The 16,247-nt window shown below is 66.7% G+C and overlaps 1 protein-coding gene across 1 annotated transcript in view; it reads right to left on the reverse strand.

The window, feature by feature from the left end:
- The window catches only part of SDK1 (sidekick cell adhesion molecule 1), a 555,116-nt gene that overhangs the window by 36,782 nt on the left and 502,087 nt on the right, over positions 1 to 16,247 (reverse strand). The window contains exons 26-30 of the mRNA XM_054572434.1: positions 15,336 to 15,451; positions 13,968 to 14,157; positions 12,956 to 13,054; positions 6,046 to 6,240; positions 4,796 to 4,997 (exon numbers count right to left, since the gene is read on the reverse strand). Of these exons, the coding sequence (XP_054428409.1) occupies positions 4,796 to 4,997; positions 6,046 to 6,240; positions 12,956 to 13,054; positions 13,968 to 14,157; positions 15,336 to 15,451 (802 nt within the window). The remainder of the gene's footprint in view (positions 1 to 4,795; positions 4,998 to 6,045; positions 6,241 to 12,955; positions 13,055 to 13,967; positions 14,158 to 15,335; positions 15,452 to 16,247) is intronic.

Here is a 16,247-nt window from a genome sequence, read left to right on the forward strand (position 1 = left end):
CACGGCCCCGAGGCGCTGCGGGGAGCCCTGCTTCAGGCCGGCCCCCAGGGACGCGGTCTCGGCAGGCTTCTGGGAGAGACCCTTGACTGAGCTGAAACGAACGGCTCCCCATCCGATCCCAGCTTCCCAGGAGTCCTTGGATCTAACTTTGGTGAGAGCCACTGGTTCCTTCTCCTGTGAGCTCTGCCTCGCCTGTCGGCCCCCACTGTGCCGCGCCGGCCCCCCCCGCCCGGGGCTGACAGGAGCGCCGCACGGTGTGGCTGTCGTTCGGATGGACCCGGGCGAGGCACCCCCTGGGAGAGGGCCTGGCGCAGAGGGAGGCGCGCAAGGCCTCTGCCGTCAGCGTCAGCGTGACAGGAGGGACGAAGTGGACGCCGCCCTAGCCAGTGTCCGCACCCACCGCTCACGTCCTCCCCTCCTTCCGCGCCCGTGTCTCCAGCCGTCTGTCTCCTTGGCAACTGTCTCTGCTTTGCCAGACTCGGGGCTCCGCGAGCGCAGGGCGCAGGTGGCCCCGGCACCGAGAACAGGGCCCGCAGGGCCTGCTCAGGACGCAAAGCGCGGTGGTGGCGTGGCCTGTCTCCGAAGGTCCTTGGGGGCTGGATAACAAGTCACGTGAGCATCATCAGCCCAGCCTCTGGCACGTTGCAGGTGCCCAGCCAGCAGCGACCTTGTCCTCTCTTCAGCACCTCCGTGTACTTAGTTTGTTGTGACTTAGGACGTGTTTAGCGCATACGATTTGCCACGTGTACGTAGGGCTTCTGCTCTCTAACGATTTCGAGGTTGGGGCCAAAGGTCGAGCGCCTCCTCTCTGGCGCACAGAAGGGGTGCTGGGGATGCTGCGGGGGCCGGGCGGGTCGGCGGGCTGGGTGCCGCGGGGCCGAGAGCAGACCCCCCCGCCCCACCGCCCTGGGTTTGCCAGGCCCCTGCCCTCACAGGGCGGCTCGCGCTCTCAGAGTCACGGGCTCCCTAAGGCGTCTGAGCTGCGGAGCTGACCCTGCGGCGGGAAGAGAGCAGGTGGAGCGGGGCTCTGGCAGGGGCAGCGAGGTGACGGCGGTGACTGTGCCCCTCTCCGGCGCCCCCGTCCGGCTCCAGCTCAGCGGCGGCCCCCGCTCCCTCAGCACCTCCCGGCGTGGCTGCCCCCGCACACCGCCTTGATGATCGAAGCGGGACGGGCCTCCGTGCACGGCTCTCCGTCCACCCTCCGGTCCCCCCGGCCCTGCCCGTTCCCAGGCCGGCTCCAGCCGCCATTGGCAGAGTAGGACCCGGCGCTGGCTGCGCTCACGGCTCTTCCCTCTCTCTCCCCCCAAGGCCTCCCGTCTGGGCAGCATCCCTGGCCCCCGGCCCCATCCAGCATCCCTGGCCTGGCAGCTCCCTGCCGTCCAGACTCAGAAACAGGCGAGAGGGAGCTGTTTGAGGCGACGTTGTTATCTGGACTCCAACCGCCCCAGTTCAGGAAAGGGGTCGATCTGGCCGGCACGGGCCCCCGCCAGCCGCGCCGGCTCAGGGCTCTTGCAGAAGCCGTGTGTTTTCAGAAAGCAGGTCAGTGCCTGTCCTGCCCCGGCTGCCCCCTCTCCTCGCACCCACATGCCCACCCTCGGCTTGTGCCTGGGTGGGGGGTGCGCAGCTGGCAGCCCAGCGCTCCCCCCGTGAGCTAACCAGAGTCTCAGAAGGAGAAGCGGCTCCACACAGCCATCCGTTTTGATTACAATAATAACCGCACAAGCCCTGGCATTTCAGAAGCTACCCACTGCTGCCTTTATGTGTTTATTGTTAAGGTGCTGAAAATATTTGTTAAGAGCTCATTATCTGCATCACAAAGGACGCTGAGCCCATGCACAACATCCTTGCCCAAATGTACCTGGTTCTAAACAGGGCATTACTTTTAAAAGGAAATAAAGAGCCAGCCAGTGGGGGTGGGGCCGGCACGGACTTGGACAGAACCCGTTTCTCACACGTGGCGCCCCTGCCCCCGGGCCCCGTGGTTTGGGCTGGTGACAGCACCTGCCCCAGCAGGAGGCCGGGGGGAGAGCAGAGCCCGTGATTCCCGCGGCCACCCCCACCGCAGGTGCTCACGCGCGCCCTGTCCTGCCGAGGCGACATCCGGGCGCCCACCTGCCGGCGTGCACGGCCCCTCCTCTTCAGCTACACTCACTCTGTGGACGCTGCCCCGGCTGTGACTGCCGCCGCCAACCAGACACCCACCGTGCCTTCGGCCCCGCCCCGCCCCGCAGCCCTCAACCCACCGAGCTGGCGGCAGGCCCAGCGGCGGGAGCGCGGGGCCGGGGATCCCGATGATGACGTGCTTTCCGCCGACAGGCGGGGGAGCGTTTGCCCTGGTTCTGTCCCCTCAGGAAGTGGACGCCAGCGCCTCCTGCACCCCAGTGAGCTGCCTGCCCCGGGACAGGCACCTCTCCTTTCCAGCACCGAGTCCTGCGCGCACAGCCGGCCTGCCGGAACCAGGAGGCTCCGCGGCAGAGAGGTGCCTGGATCTCATTTCTGTTCCCTCCTCAGACGGTCACGCGGCGGCGATGTCGGGCGCGCCCACGGGCACGTGATTGCTGCGTGGGTGCCGTGCGATAGCCACGCCGACCAGGCACAGCCTGGGCCCCGGGGCGCTGTGTCCGGGCCGTCTCACTCCGCAGCGCAGGGAGCGAGGGCTCACGTCCCGTGGCTGTCGTTGGAAGGCTGCGGGGACCTGGCGCACGGAGCTGGGCGAGGTGGGACGGCCTTGTCAGCTGGCTGGTGGGCAGCTGAGGCAGGTCTCGGACTCGGGGCTGGAAGGGGCAGTGCACGGTGCTGCTGGCCCCGGCTTTCACGGGTGAGAAACCCGAGGTCGACACGCCCACAGGATGGGCTTTTCCAAGGCTGCGCAGCCACTGAGGGGCGGACGGAGGGCCGAGAGTTGGCTGTGTGGACGGAGACCCCGCGAGGGGTGGCGTGGTGGTCGGTGGCCTTGCCCCTCTGGGCGGCCGGGGGCCGCCTGGGCCGCCGGAGCCTAGGGTCGTCTGGAGCGCCCGGCGCAGCAGGGGCGCGGCACCCGCATTGCTCAGGATGAGTGGGCCTCGGCCGCCCTTCGCGCAGCGGGACGGAGAGCCGGGTCTGCATCTCCACGGGCCGCGCCGGGCATCGTGGGAAACTGCGTGCGGGGACCGTCTGGCAAGGCCAGGGCGCCACACAGGGCTGCGATGCTTACGGCTGGGACGGCGGCGACAGTGGGCGGGCCCCCGGGCGCGGCAGCCGTGTGGCGGTGGCTGCTGGACGAGGTCGCTGGCAAACACCTCAGCGGAGCATCGGAACTGATGCCCGGCTGGTCCCAGGTCCGCCCGCGAGCAGGTGGTTACAGGCGTAGCCGCTGTAGCTGGTCTTCCTAACACCAGCTGGCGCGGACCAGTCTGGTCCCCTGTGAGAGGGAGGCCAGGCGGTGACTACCGTCCTGCGGGAAGCGACACACGTGCTGGGGGCCCGGGCTGCTTGGGTCCTGTGAGTGAAGGGGTCCCCTGTCTGGCCTCTGGGGGCCAGGACAGCGGCAGCTCCAGGCTGGCCGAGCCCCCTCCATCTTGGTCTGTCACGGGCTCTGAAGGCCACCTCCTAGGGGTCCCCACGTCTGGGAGTGGGAGCAGAGATGCCGGAAGCTCCGTGTGTTCTGCCTGGTGATGCTCACGGCTGCCCAGTGAGCACACGCTCGACACGCAGGTGCGCCGCCCGGGCGCAGTGACAAGGACGGCGCGACGCCAATGGCCGCCGCTGCCCCAGGGCTCAGCGCAGAGAGGAGCCTGGTGTCTTCTCCCAGCCGTGCCCCCGCCGAGTGCCAGTGACGGCGAGACATCCCAGAGAGCGCGAGTCGGCCGCGCAAGACCAGCCCCGGGCAGCGGCCTCAGACTCCCCGCCTGCACCTCCGCCCCCCGGCCACGCAGCCTGTCGTGGGCACCGCGCTTCCCGCCCTCGGGGCAACGGGAGCCCCTGCTTTCTCAGCTGCGGTCACGTCCTGGCGCAGTGATGGGGCCCGGCTCAGCCCGGGCCCCGGTCCACAGCCTGAGCGGCGCTGGGGTCCAAGGACGGGGCCGCCTGTCCTCCCTGCCGGGGCTCAGCGGAGCGGGGGTCGCGGCGGGCAGCCTCCACGGCGGGGGCGTGGGACGCCCTGCGAGGTTTCCGCTTTTCCCTGCTGGCTGCGCAGGGGCGGCGGGCGAGGGGCCGACTCCTGAGCCCGGCTTCTCATCGGTTCAGGGAGGACAATGACCGCGTGTCGCCCCGGGCCACCATGGGGATGCAGTGAGCTAACAGTGTGGGTGGCGGTGCCCAGCACAGCGGCGGGTGGGGACCGGGGGGCCGACGGGGGCCCGGCCTCGCCCAGGCCGCCTCCCCCCCAGCGGGGGCGGGCGAGGGTGCCAGGGCCCGTGCGGCGGCCACTGCTCGCAGCGCCTCCTCACCCCCGGGGCCTGAGCGTGACAAGAACGTGACCGGACTCAGGGCCGGGAGACGTTCGGTGAGGGTGCGGGCCCCGAGGGCGCTCCTCAGAGCCCCGCGTGCCGTCCGCACGCCTGAGGGGGGCCGGGGCGGGGCCAGGGCCGGGCCGAGAGGCCCTGCGGGCACAGGGCCCACGCGCCGCCAGCCCTGCCTGTCCCCGGCGTCCAGGGCGCCGCGCGGCGTGCCGCCTCGGTCGGGGCCATGCCGGCCGTGTCCCTCCCAGCGCCTCTACCCAGCGACAGCCCCGAGGCGAACCCTGTCGGCCCTGCGGACCGGGACAGAGGGCAGGGAGCGGGCACCCCCATGCAGCCCGCGGCCCAGCCCCCAGTACCTTTCGACAGCGCAGGCTGTGGCCTCGTGGCTGACGGACGAGGAGTAGGTGTGCCACCGTCCCCCGGGCAGCTCGCGCACCTGCACGGTGAAGTAGCGAACGGGGGAGGCCCCGTCGCTGCCCGGGACCCACTGCAGCCGGAGGCTCCGGGCGGTCACCTCTGCCTGGGGCACCCGCAGCTCCCGGGGGGGCGCCGGCCGCTCTGCAACACAGGGGGACAGACCGGGGCGTGAGAGGCTGCTGTCCTGGGAGAGGCCCGGGCGCTGCCTGCGGGGCGCTGCTGCCGTGCGTGCGGGCTGGGCAGCCCGGAGGTGGCCGTGGTCTCACGGGGACGCGATGCGCCCCGGCAGCTGCTCTGGGCGGCCCGCCCACGGGGACCTGACTGCAGACCCTGAGTGCCCTGCCCTGGGAGCAGACGGACACACAGACAGTGGGGAGCCAACTGACACGCACTCCCCGACACCAGGCTGTGGGTGCCATGTCTCTGAGAGACACCGAGGCTCCCAGAAGCCTCTGCTCCCTGGGGACTCCCTCTTCCTGGCTTTGGGCTCAGTGCGCCTTCAACACCCCGCTCCCATCCCTGGAGGTCCCCCTGAGCCAGGGCGGTGCCCCCGGGGGCGTCCGGCCCCGAAGAGGGGGCTGCAGGGGCACAGAGTGTGGCTCGGTCGCTTGCCCCGTGTCTCCTCACCCCATTGATTCTGACAGGGAAACTCCATGGGGAGAAATAATTGTTTAATTGGTTATCATGACGGTTATTGATTGTGATTAGGATGTGTGGTGCGTAGCGATGCAGCGATTGATTGCCGCAGGGCGGGCTGGGGGACTCTTCGATCTAAGTCAGCATTCCTTCCCGGGGGCATGGGGCCGGGGCCTCGCTCCCGGACCTGGGACCTGTCCGCGAGGAACGCAGCGTCTCGAGCTCCCTCTGGCTGCCCACAGGACGGGGTCTGAGGCCCCGGGGGAAATCTCCCTGACTCCGCGGGCCGGACCTGGCGGGGCGGGGTGAGAGCTGGGGTGGGGCGGGTCTGGGGGTGCGGCGTGGGGGGACATGCCGGGCGGGCACGGCTCCTCCCCATCAGCCGCAGCCCCAGGACGGCTCCGCAGCTGCCTGGTCGGCTGCGAGTTCCTGCAGCCCCCCACCCCCATGTGAAGGCCCCGGGGCCTGACTGGGGGGGCCTTGTGCCCGCCAGGTTTGCAGGGGCGACCCCTGCCCGGCGGCCGTGCCCGCGGGCTGGGCCTGCCGGCCTCACCTCTCTTCTCGGTGGTGATGACGGTGGCCTCCAGCGGCTGCCCCCAGCCCTGCCTCGTCTTGGCGGACAGCCGGAAGAGGTACGCCGACTCCGGGGCCAGCTCGGTGGCCGTGAACTGCCTGACGGTGGCGCCGACCTCCACCGTGGTGAACGTGTTGGGGCTACTGCTGGCCAGGCGGTAGGCGATCTGGTACCCTGGGGTGGGGCACGGGGCGTGTCAGGCGCCCAGGGAGAGCGCCCTCCAGCCCCCGAGCTGCAGTGGCGGCGGCCGCGTTGGATGCCCAGAGCCCTGTCTGCCCACAGTCTCCTCTCCCCAGCGGCACCTGGGAGGTGGCGCCGAGCGCTGGGAGGGCGGCTACACCCGCCATGAGCACCTCCCCCACCCCCGCGATGCTCGTTCCCCTCTCCTGCTCCACGGGAACAAGACACGACAGCAACAGCAGCCCCTCTTCCCAGGGGCCCTGGGCATGCCGCACGGATGCCGCGGGGTGGCGGCTGTTCCTGGGGGGGCAGGTGTGCGCCAGGCCCTCCTGCCATCCTGCCCTTCCCCTCCCTGGCCAAGGGCACTGCCCCCTGTTAGCAAGCTCTTCACACCAAGCTTCTGCTGCAAAGCCTCTGCGACACAAGGCTGGCGGGGCACCGGCTGGCCCTCAGGTCTGCCTACCTCCCCCCTGCCTTCCTGTCTGTCCTCAGGCCCCCAGCTCCCTGCCACGCTCTGCTTCCCGGCCTCCTCTGTCCCCTCTGCCGCCAGGAGGCCCCTCCCCGCAGCCTCCACCTTCCGCGGCCCTCCCCCAGCAAGGAAGCCGGAGGGAGCTTGTTAATTGGTTCAGGGAGGGCCCGCCACTCTGAACACCTGACCATCGGGGTCCGTGGCTGACCAGAGCTGCTCATGACCAAGCCCTCCCAGCAGCCCCGCGAGGCCGGCCCGTCTCTGAGGCCGCGCCAGCCTGCAGACCCAGCCCGCGCAGTGCGTCCGGCTGCCGCGCTCCGCCGATTCAGAGCACAGCTGGCCCACCGCGCAGCCACGTGATGACAGCCAAGCTGGTCCTGCCGGGGACCAGCCAGCAGAGCCGGCCTCTGCCCCATGCTGGCTCCCACGTGCGGGGCCTCGGCCTCCCGCCGCGCCCGCCTGGCCCCTCTGTCTTCCTTCCCGCAGAGTCTTCGGTTCAGGGGTGACCGAGCTCACTGGCACCCTCCCAGCTCCGCGCTCGGTCCAGTGACAAGGAGGCCAGGGGCCAGGACTGCGCTCGGCCTGGAGTGCCCTCGCGCCAGCCCCTGCCCACGGCCGGCTGTTGCTGTCGCCTCGGGAAAGGATGCAGCTCCATGGCTGCTGTTTGCTGACAGGCATGTGTAGGACCCTGAACTCTGGCCCCTGAACGTCCCCTGTGGCCGCGGCCCGGCCTGTGACGGAAGGTCTCTTCCCCCTGCTGTGCTGGCCAGCTGTCCCCTGGATTCTGGACATGGCCCAGCTGTCCCCTGGATTCTGGACATGGCCCAGCTGTCCCCTGGATTCTGGACATGGCCCGAGCGCCCTGCTGGACGCCTGTGCTTCCCCTCTCGCTGCCCTCGGCCAGCTCTCCTCCAGACCCCCCCCCGCCTTTCCTCTGCTGCCTAGGTGCAGTGGTCTGGTGTTCAGGTGAAACGGGAACCGATCCCCAGCCGTTTGAGACCTCGGGACTCCTCACTTCCCGACAACGAGGACACCGTAGTCACTGCGGCCACATGGCGAGGCTCTTCCTGCAGGACTCCTTGCAGTCCTTGGCCCCGAGACCTCACAATGGCTTCAGCAGGCAGCATGTTCACCTGCTCTCTGTCCACAGGGAGTAAAGCTCAGAGAGGGCAAGCGTCTGCTGGAGGTCACACAGCACGGGAGCCGCAGTGCCAGGGCTGGAGCCCGGGGTCTGTCTGGCTCCCAAGCCTCCGCTCTCCACAGCCCCAGGGCTCCCCTTGGCTAGGTCCTGGCTCCTCTAGACCACAGTCCCGGTGCCGACCACAGATGTGCACGCCTTCCGGGCGTGCCACGCGGAACAGGCGCGGGCTTTAGAGGCTCTGCGAGCTCTGTGAGCGCCGCGCTGTGTGACGGTGCGCTCGGAGGCCTGGCGGGCCAGACTGCGATGGGGAGCAGAGCCAGAAGCGCCCCTGGCGCTGCTGGTCTCCCCGCGTCTGCCGGTGGCTGCGAAGGCGGCTGCACGGGCGTGTCTGCGAGGCTCACGGGCTGCCGCACTCACGCCTCCGCAGCTGCTTTTGCTCCGTCAGACGCGGGCTTTCCCTTCTGATCCTTCCGAGGGTTTGTCACCTGCTCCTGGTTCTCTGGGACGCAGCCCGAGAGCCGCAACGCAGGCACCGCGCCTCTCGTCCCGCCCGCCCGCCGCGTGAGGTGAGAGGCGGGGAGGCTGGCGCCGTCCCGTGCCGCTCTGCCTGCCCTGCCACACGCCCCGGCCTGGTTACAGAGCCGCTCTCTTTTCTCTCCAACTGTCAGGCTCTGCAACTTGAAGTGCCTGTGTCTCTGTCCTCAGGGCACCAACTTGGACCCCCGTCCCTGCCACCCACCGGCAGCCGGGGAAGTGGCACCAGCCAAGGTCCTCACGCCGCCGCTCGCCTGCCCCTCAGCACTCGTGAGCGCGGCGCTGCTTTCGTGTGGTCGGGGTTCGGACGGGGCTGGGGGTGGACAGCGGTGCCCGACCCGCAGGCTGAAGGCAGCCGCAGGGGAGGCCGAGCTGGGGGGGACCGGCCGCCGTCCCGGGCCTCATCTGCCCTACAACAAGACAACATCCTCCAGTCTACCCTGTGGGCCGTCGAACACAGAAATTAATACCTGTTCTCACCTCGACATGTTTTTAAAATGTCTTACACTCAATGGACAGGAGAGAAGAGGCTTTTTCTGCACGTAAATGGCAGCTGAGTCCTAGCTCTTGCATTTTTAGAGAATAATGACAGATCGCATTGGAGAGAAGAGCGTTGGGGTGGACAGGACGGTCCTGTGATCAGGGACAGCACCCGCCGGTTCCGGCTGCAAGGCCACGGCCGCGGAGCCCCGTGGCAGTGCGGTGGCCTGGGTCGTAACAGGAGGGCGAATGACCACCGCGCAGACGCCCGCGGGTGCGGCCATGCCCTCATGGTGCAGACCCAAGTCGAAGACTAAATGAGGGAGGGAGGAGCCCAAGCATTTTCTGAAAACGCCCAGGAGGTGGAGGAAGCCTAGGGCACGTTAGATGATCAGAATCGAAAAAGGTGTGTGTGGGCTTCAAGCGCCGGCCAAGCTCCAGAACCTCCTTCCGTGGGATGTGAACGGGGGGAGAGACCAAGAAGGTGCGACTGTAGCCCGGGGCCGGGGTGACGGGTCTCAGCCGCCTCGGTTTGCTGGGCCGGCTGCCGACTGACACCCCGAGCCGCCGTGGAGAGTCCTCTTCGGGCACCGTGGGTGGCTGCGGGCCTTTTACGGACTGCGTGTCTCCTGGGCAAACCACAGGTTTCTGTCTGAGAGCCGTCTGCCCCGTGACACGTCCCTGGGGCCCCGATGCGCAGGTTCCCGCAGCTGAGGCCCTGGGAGGCGGGGCGCTGCCGCCCCTGGTAGCCACGGGCAGCGAGTGGTGACACCCCTCCGGCAGCTGCTCCTCGTTCAGACAGCCCGCAGAGCGGAGTCGCGGGGGCGGAGGGGGGGCGGCCCCGCCCACGTGCTGTGTGTCTTGTTGGTTTTATAGCTTATTCAGCCGAGGGCTGGGGCAGACAGTGCAGCCCTGGCTCAACCGACATGTTTGCAAACACGGGTAGCATTCGTTCAGCGCCTTCTCCTCCAGAGTCCGCGCGTCCGTCCGTAATAAGCACAAGTCACTGGCAGGCCCTCGGTAGGCCGGGGCGGCGAGGCGGGAGATTCCGGCAGGTTTGGCGGGCAGGCCTGGCGTGGGCTTGAGGAGCACACGATGCACTTCAGCTTAACGGCGTTTAAGGGAGCCGTCGGCAAGTAAGGGAGGGACGCCCGCCTGGCGGCTCCGCCGTGTCCCCCAGAGGAGGCTCTAAATGCTAAAAGCTCTCCATAGGAAAATATTTATGCAAATGAGCAAGTGTTTGTCCCTGTAGGCGCTGCCAGTGTTCTGTGCTGTTAATCTCTTTTGGAAATGCGGGAGCATGTTTTGATCTAGATTACAGCCCGCAAGCTGCCGCGGCGTTCAGACACTCTGCAGGGCTGCCGCCACGCGGGAGCCGTGAGTCAAGGTCTCTGGGTGGAAAGCAAGCCTTGAAAAAAGACGCTTTCCTCTTTCCTTTCTGCCCCTGAGCACCATGTGCATCTTTAGAAACGGCTTCCCCATCTCTCCTCCAGCATCTGCATTTTCTGTGCCAGCTGTAACCACATCACGGCGACAGGGGACCCATCATCCCCTTTGGTACGATGACAACCTGCTGGTGTCCCAACCAAAGAGGCTGGGACGGGAAGTTCCGTGCGTTACGGGGACAGGGCGCTCTTTTGCCAGTGTCTGGCGGCGGAGGCTGGAAGGCTCGGTCTTTCGATGCCGCTCCCCCGCCCTGGGTTGCTGGGACTTTCAAGGCACCCCTGCGTGGTGTCCCAAATGGACACGGGCCCGTGACTACTTGGCGACTGGGTCTCATGGGGCGGCCCTACAGCTCCAGGATGACAAGGGGAGCCGTCCCTGCAGAGTGAGGAAAGGAGGGGGAGACGGCCACTCGGGGAACCTGGGGCGCTGGGAGCCCAGTCGGCCCGGGAGCCCCGGCAGGTCCTCCATGGAAAAGACGCAAGTCCGATGATGCAACAATTCAAAGGTCACCTGAAAATCATGGCAACCAAAGTGACAAGGGGAAGCTTTTGCAACACGGGACGGTTAATGTTCTCAACGATCACTTTGTTGGTATGTACTGAGCTGAACAGCGGAGCCCGGCTCCAGGCTTGGGCGCCCCGTCCCGTGGTGCTGATGCGGCGCCAGAGCACACAGAGCGGCCGCGTCGCCAAGAGGCGTGGGGCCAACGGCTGTGCCACGCGGCGCCGTGTCGGCCCTGCCCCCAGCATGTCGGCTTTCTGGCCCCAGCACCTCTGGATGGGGCTGTGACTGAGGACGGTGTCTGCAAAGACGCGATGAAAGTAAAGTGAGGTCACACAGGGGTCTAACCGTGGTGACAGGTGCACCTACAAGAATGGAGTGGGGGGGAGGCCGTGTGAAAACACAGCCGTCCGCGCGTCACAGGGAAAGGACCCGGGGACACCAGTCCTGCCTGGCAATGGACCTCTCTTCCCGCAGGGAGGACCTTGAGTGAGCAGATCACAGTCATGGCAACCAAAGCAGCACAGGCCCGTCTGTGGTAGCAGAGCCACCCACAAGGAACGCGCCCCCTGCTACACACCCTGGAGCCTCCTGCTGACGCCGCAGGGGGCGCAGAGACGTTGCCGTGCGGGGCCAGCGGGAGGCCCTGTTGCCTGTTGGCACAGAGAGCACTGTCTTTAAAGACCCCGGGACTGTGAGGGACAGGCCGGAGCCTCGTTGTCCCAGCTCTAAAAATGGTCCCAGTTTCGCCGCATGCCAGGCATGTCTGCTGGGAATAGGACATTGGGCCCGCTCCTTCCAGGACAGGCTGCGGCCCGGGCGCGGGGGGCAGGGCAGGCCCCCCCCCGGTGAGCGGTGCATTCGCTCGTCCCCTCCCCGGGCCTGGAGCCTGCGCCTGCCCTTCCCTCCCCTCCAGGGCCGCCAGTCACCGCCCAAAAGGCCTGCCTGGCCACGCCACACCGCCATCAGCTCAGAGTTTCAGACTTTTAAAAAATGGACTGAACCCCCTTTCAAGCCAAATCTTAGAGCCCTAACATCAGAAGCAAGTAAGAGCGGTGGGTTTCACTTCCTGTTTGTCAGCTCAGGTTTACAGCGACCTCCCTGTAACTCACCCCGAGCGCCCGGTGCCCGGGCTGGGCTCTACTGGGTGCAGGACGAGGCAGACACCTCGTGCACGTGTGGCACATCTGAGAAGACACCGCCTCTGGTGCCCATGCCTTCAAATGCCCATGGTCACCTTCCCCATGGCTGACAGGGCGGACCCTGGGTCCCAGCCGGCCCACGTCTCCAGCTGCTCAGTCTGTGCTCCCCAGGACAAGGCCTGTGCTGGCTGGGGGCCCACCTATCAGCCCTCCTTCCAGGCTTGGGAAGCCACTTATCCGGAAGAGCCAGCCACAAACAGTTCCACCCACCGAGGCCCCTCGTGCCGTAGGTGCTGCTGGCAGGGCCTTTGGTGACCTCTGCTGTCACCTGTCACCTTGTGGTACGGCTGTGTCTGCCGGCGCCGTGAGTCTCGGGAGGGCGCGTCCTCTTTGCTCCTTCCTCCCACCGTGTGCGTGGCGCCGGCCTGTAGAGGCCTTTAATTTGCCATAGTGAGAGGGCGGCTAGATAAAGGCTCTGATCATTTTTTAAATAAAAGTTGCTGCCTTCAGGGAAGTAGGAGAAATTAAGGCTTTTCGTCAATGTTGTCGGAGTGGCTCCTCTGAATGAAAAATTAAAAGTAAACACCCTCCCTGGGGCCCGAGGCACACAAGTCACTCTGCACTTCTTCAGAGGACGAGGCCCGGCCCTGAGGCAGGAGAGCGCTGATGCCGGGAGTGCGTCGGGGACGCGGCCCAGCTCTGTACCCCGCGGGAACGAGTGACTGCTTCCAAGGACGCATCAGAGTAGCTGGTGACATCAGCGCTGAAGGGCAGGGCAGCTACAGACGGCATAGCTGTGACCCCCAGCGAGCGGGCGAGATTCTGGGTTGGCACACTGGAAGGTTCCACCTGCCGAGAACACCTGGCGCCTGCTCGCAGAGCCATGGGCGCTGCTGCCTCCCGGCTCGGAGGACGCCCGGTGCCGCAGATGGAGCGCCGCCGCCGGACGCGGCTCGACAGGGCCCCCGGCTGCCCTGCCCCCGCCGCCGCCCTTACCCAGGATGATGCCGTTGGGCTGCTCAGGCGGCTGCCACACGATCCGCACCGCCGTCAGCCGCACTTCCGGGAACACCAGCCTCACCGGGGGGCCTGGGGCTGCGGGAGAAGGGAGCCGCGTGAGCCGGGGGCCCTCGCCAGGCCATCGGGCTACAGAGACACAGTTCCTGCCGCGACGGCACTGTTCGTGGGCGGAACGCTAAGTTTTGGGGGAATGAGTTTGGAATTTTATAGGCTCCATGTGGCTTCCTAACGATTCTGAGGGAAAACCTCATTTTTCACCCCAGCCCCGCTGAGCACGGAACACCCAGACTTCGCGGGACAGCTCAGCGCACAGGGCGCTCGGGGCCTAATCCAATCACTTCGGTGAAGATGCTCAAGAGAACCTGCGGTCGTTCTGTCTCTGTCAGATGCCGCAGACCCGGGGCGGGCAGGGGAGACGCGTGTCTTCCCCTGACAGTCTCACTGCTGCGTCCCCGACGCTGAGAGGGGACAGGAGCGGACCCTGAGCCGCTGACGCCGGCGGAGAGGGAAGGCAGGGGTCATGGTGCCTGGGACTCCCAGGACCCCGAGCAGGCGACAGGCTCCTGCTGGGAAGGCGACCTGGGTGCCTGGGACTCCTGAGGTGCTCGCTCACAGGTGAACTCCTGATGACCTCAGAGGGTGCAGAGGGCGCCCCGGCGGCACCGGGACCACCAGGCACAGGGCTGGCGGGCGGACGCCCCCAGGAGCGGCTGCCTCCGTTTTAGGGCCCTGCCTGCGGCCGCGACTGCCTGACGCCGCAGAGCGACCCCGGAAACTCTGCACTGGTTCATAATTAGGCCATAAAAATTCTCTCCCGGCTGCAATCGGCCATATGAAGGCTCAGTGACTGAAAAACAATTTTGTTTTGTTTTCCTCAACCAAAAAACAAAAAGTGGTTTGGAAAGTAAGTTAATAGGGAGAGCTGTCCACATGGTCTGGCTCCTGAAAGCCCAGCAGGGCGACGGCGGGGGCGCGAGCAGGCACGTACCATCGTCTTTGGTGCGCTCCAGCACGAGGGGCAGGCTGGGGACCCCGTTCCCGATGCGCGTGAACGCCAGCACCTGGAGCTCGTAGAGCGTGAACTTGCGCAGGCCCGCCAGCAGCGTGGACTGCGTGTGGTTCCCGCGCACCACGTGGCTGCTGGGCTCGGGGTCCAGGTCCTTGGCCCGGAACAGGATCTGCAGTACCAACACACAAGCGGGCGGGCGTGAGTTTGTGGGGGCTCAGGAGGGGTCCTGGCAGGCACGGGGGGCCACGAGGCCAGGGCCAGCCCACGGCGCTTTCCCCAGGGCAGCTGGGTTGGAGGCTCGTGGACCTGTTGCCGCACGCTGGCGTGTGTGTGGGGGGAGGGGACGCCGCGCCTGTACCGGAGTAGAAGGGTGGTTGGAGCTGGGCCGGCCCACGGCGGCCGGCTGGCTGCCCGCCCAGCCATAATTTGCAAGGTCTGAGCCACTGAAGGCAGCCGCGCTGACCACAGCCGCCAAGAGGATCCTGTGGTGAACAGACACAGCCTGCTCCCTACCGGGCCCCAGTTTTTGGGAAACAGGGCTCCTGTCTCAGAGGAGCAGCTGCTGTCACCTGCCCCAGGCTCCGGCCAGGCACCCAGCGGCCGCAGAGGGCGGGCTCCTCGGGCAGGAGGGTGCGGCCAGCCTGGCGGAGGCGCTCTGCTCCAGGCCTAGGCGGGGGCGTGGAGGTTTGGTCGTGGACCCTCTCCGTGGGACAGCCATGTCCAGCAGGGCCGGCGGAGAGCGGCCCTGCCCAGGGCGGGGAGCGGGGGATGGGGCGCTGGCGGTGGCAGCGTGGAGCAGGCTTGCTCAGACCTGTGCTGTGGGGCGTGAGAGGCGCGTGGCCGGGCTGCCCGCACCCGGAGACTTTGTTCTGCGGCTTCGGGGAGGTGACAGGGCAGAGCCAGGCGTGGGTGTTTAGGGCCTGAGTGCGTGTGCGTAACAATGGACCAGAGGGGCCCCCAGAGAAGCTGGGAGGAGTCCGGCCTTGCTGTGGACGCCACCGGCCAGGCCCTCCCGCCGGGGATGGCGGTGCGCCTGCTCACGCCGTCGACACTCACGGGCAAAGTGCATTTTAAAACGACCCTACCATTACCGCCCCCTGCACACGAGGGGACAGAGGCTCGGGGTGTGAGTGGCCGCCACCATCAGCGCTGGGGCTGGCCGGTGTGAGGGTCACACCGTGCCGAACCCCCAGGCTGCAATGAGGCTTAGGGGAGACGGCGGACGGAGAGCCAGGACGCAGGCCAGAGCTGCAGGTCCGGGGGCAGACGGAAGCCCGCTGGCTTGGGGAGGTGACACGTGGGAGTGCTCGCAGGTCTTGAGCAAAGAAAAGTCACCTGAACACATACCTTGTAGCCCAAAATGAGCCCATTCTGGTCCTGCTCGGGCACCGAAGCCCACGTCAGTAAAATCTGGGTCGAGCTGACTGCCACAGCGGACACGTTTTCAGGCGCGGCCGAAGGAACTGCAAAGAATGAGTTAAATCGATTGGCAACCATGGCCCAAAGGCCTCTACAAATAAAGGTCCAATTTTTACCTAAATAATGAAGTTGTCCTTGAAACAGCAGTGCAGTCTGAGCATTTTGTACTGATCAGGTTGTCTCCAGGGTAGAACAGAAATGTAAATCTCTTCAATATTAGCAACAAATTCCATAAATCCTGGGTATTTAGGAGCTCAACTTTATCTGCGTCCACCCAGCAAGAAACTGCGCTTGGTCTGTTTTGTGTTAACTTGCGGGGACCGCAGACTTCCATCGCCGGTGGAGACCCCTGACTTTTGCACGCCGGCTCCCTGCACGCTCTGAACGCGGCATTGAGCGAGGGGCAGGAGAGGTCACCCTCACTCCCCGTGACTGCCCAGCGAGGCGGGCGTTGCTGCCCAGCTCGGCAGACGGGCAGATGAGCGCCGGGAAAAACTGCACCTGGCCGCTACTGAAACGCTGCGTCTAGCGAGGCAGCCGTCGGGGCGCAGGCGCACGTGTCCGACTCGTGTGCAGGGGAGGCCACGCTTTGCTCTTTTCTGTTGCCTTTGTCACCGGGCTCATTCGTCTTGATACGTTCACATGTGAAGTGTGTACAGGCAATGCTCAAACCTGAACGATACCCTAGATGATCTCAACTCGCTTCTCTGGCTCTCTTACGGGCCCACGTGAGCCGCGAACATCACTCAGACGGTGAAAAGCGGGCCTGGGGGTCCTCACACCGTCAGGGGCGCACTGTCCCCAACAGGCACCAAGCCAAGGGTGGCTCCTAGCTGTGGC

This window comes from Pteronotus mesoamericanus, unplaced genomic scaffold (genome assembly GCF_021234165.1).
Source record: "Pteronotus mesoamericanus isolate MK-2021 breed Mesoamerican mustached bat unplaced genomic scaffold, CSHL_Meso_final contig_1, whole genome shotgun sequence".
Lineage (NCBI taxonomy): Eukaryota > Metazoa > Chordata > Mammalia > Chiroptera > Mormoopidae > Pteronotus > Pteronotus mesoamericanus.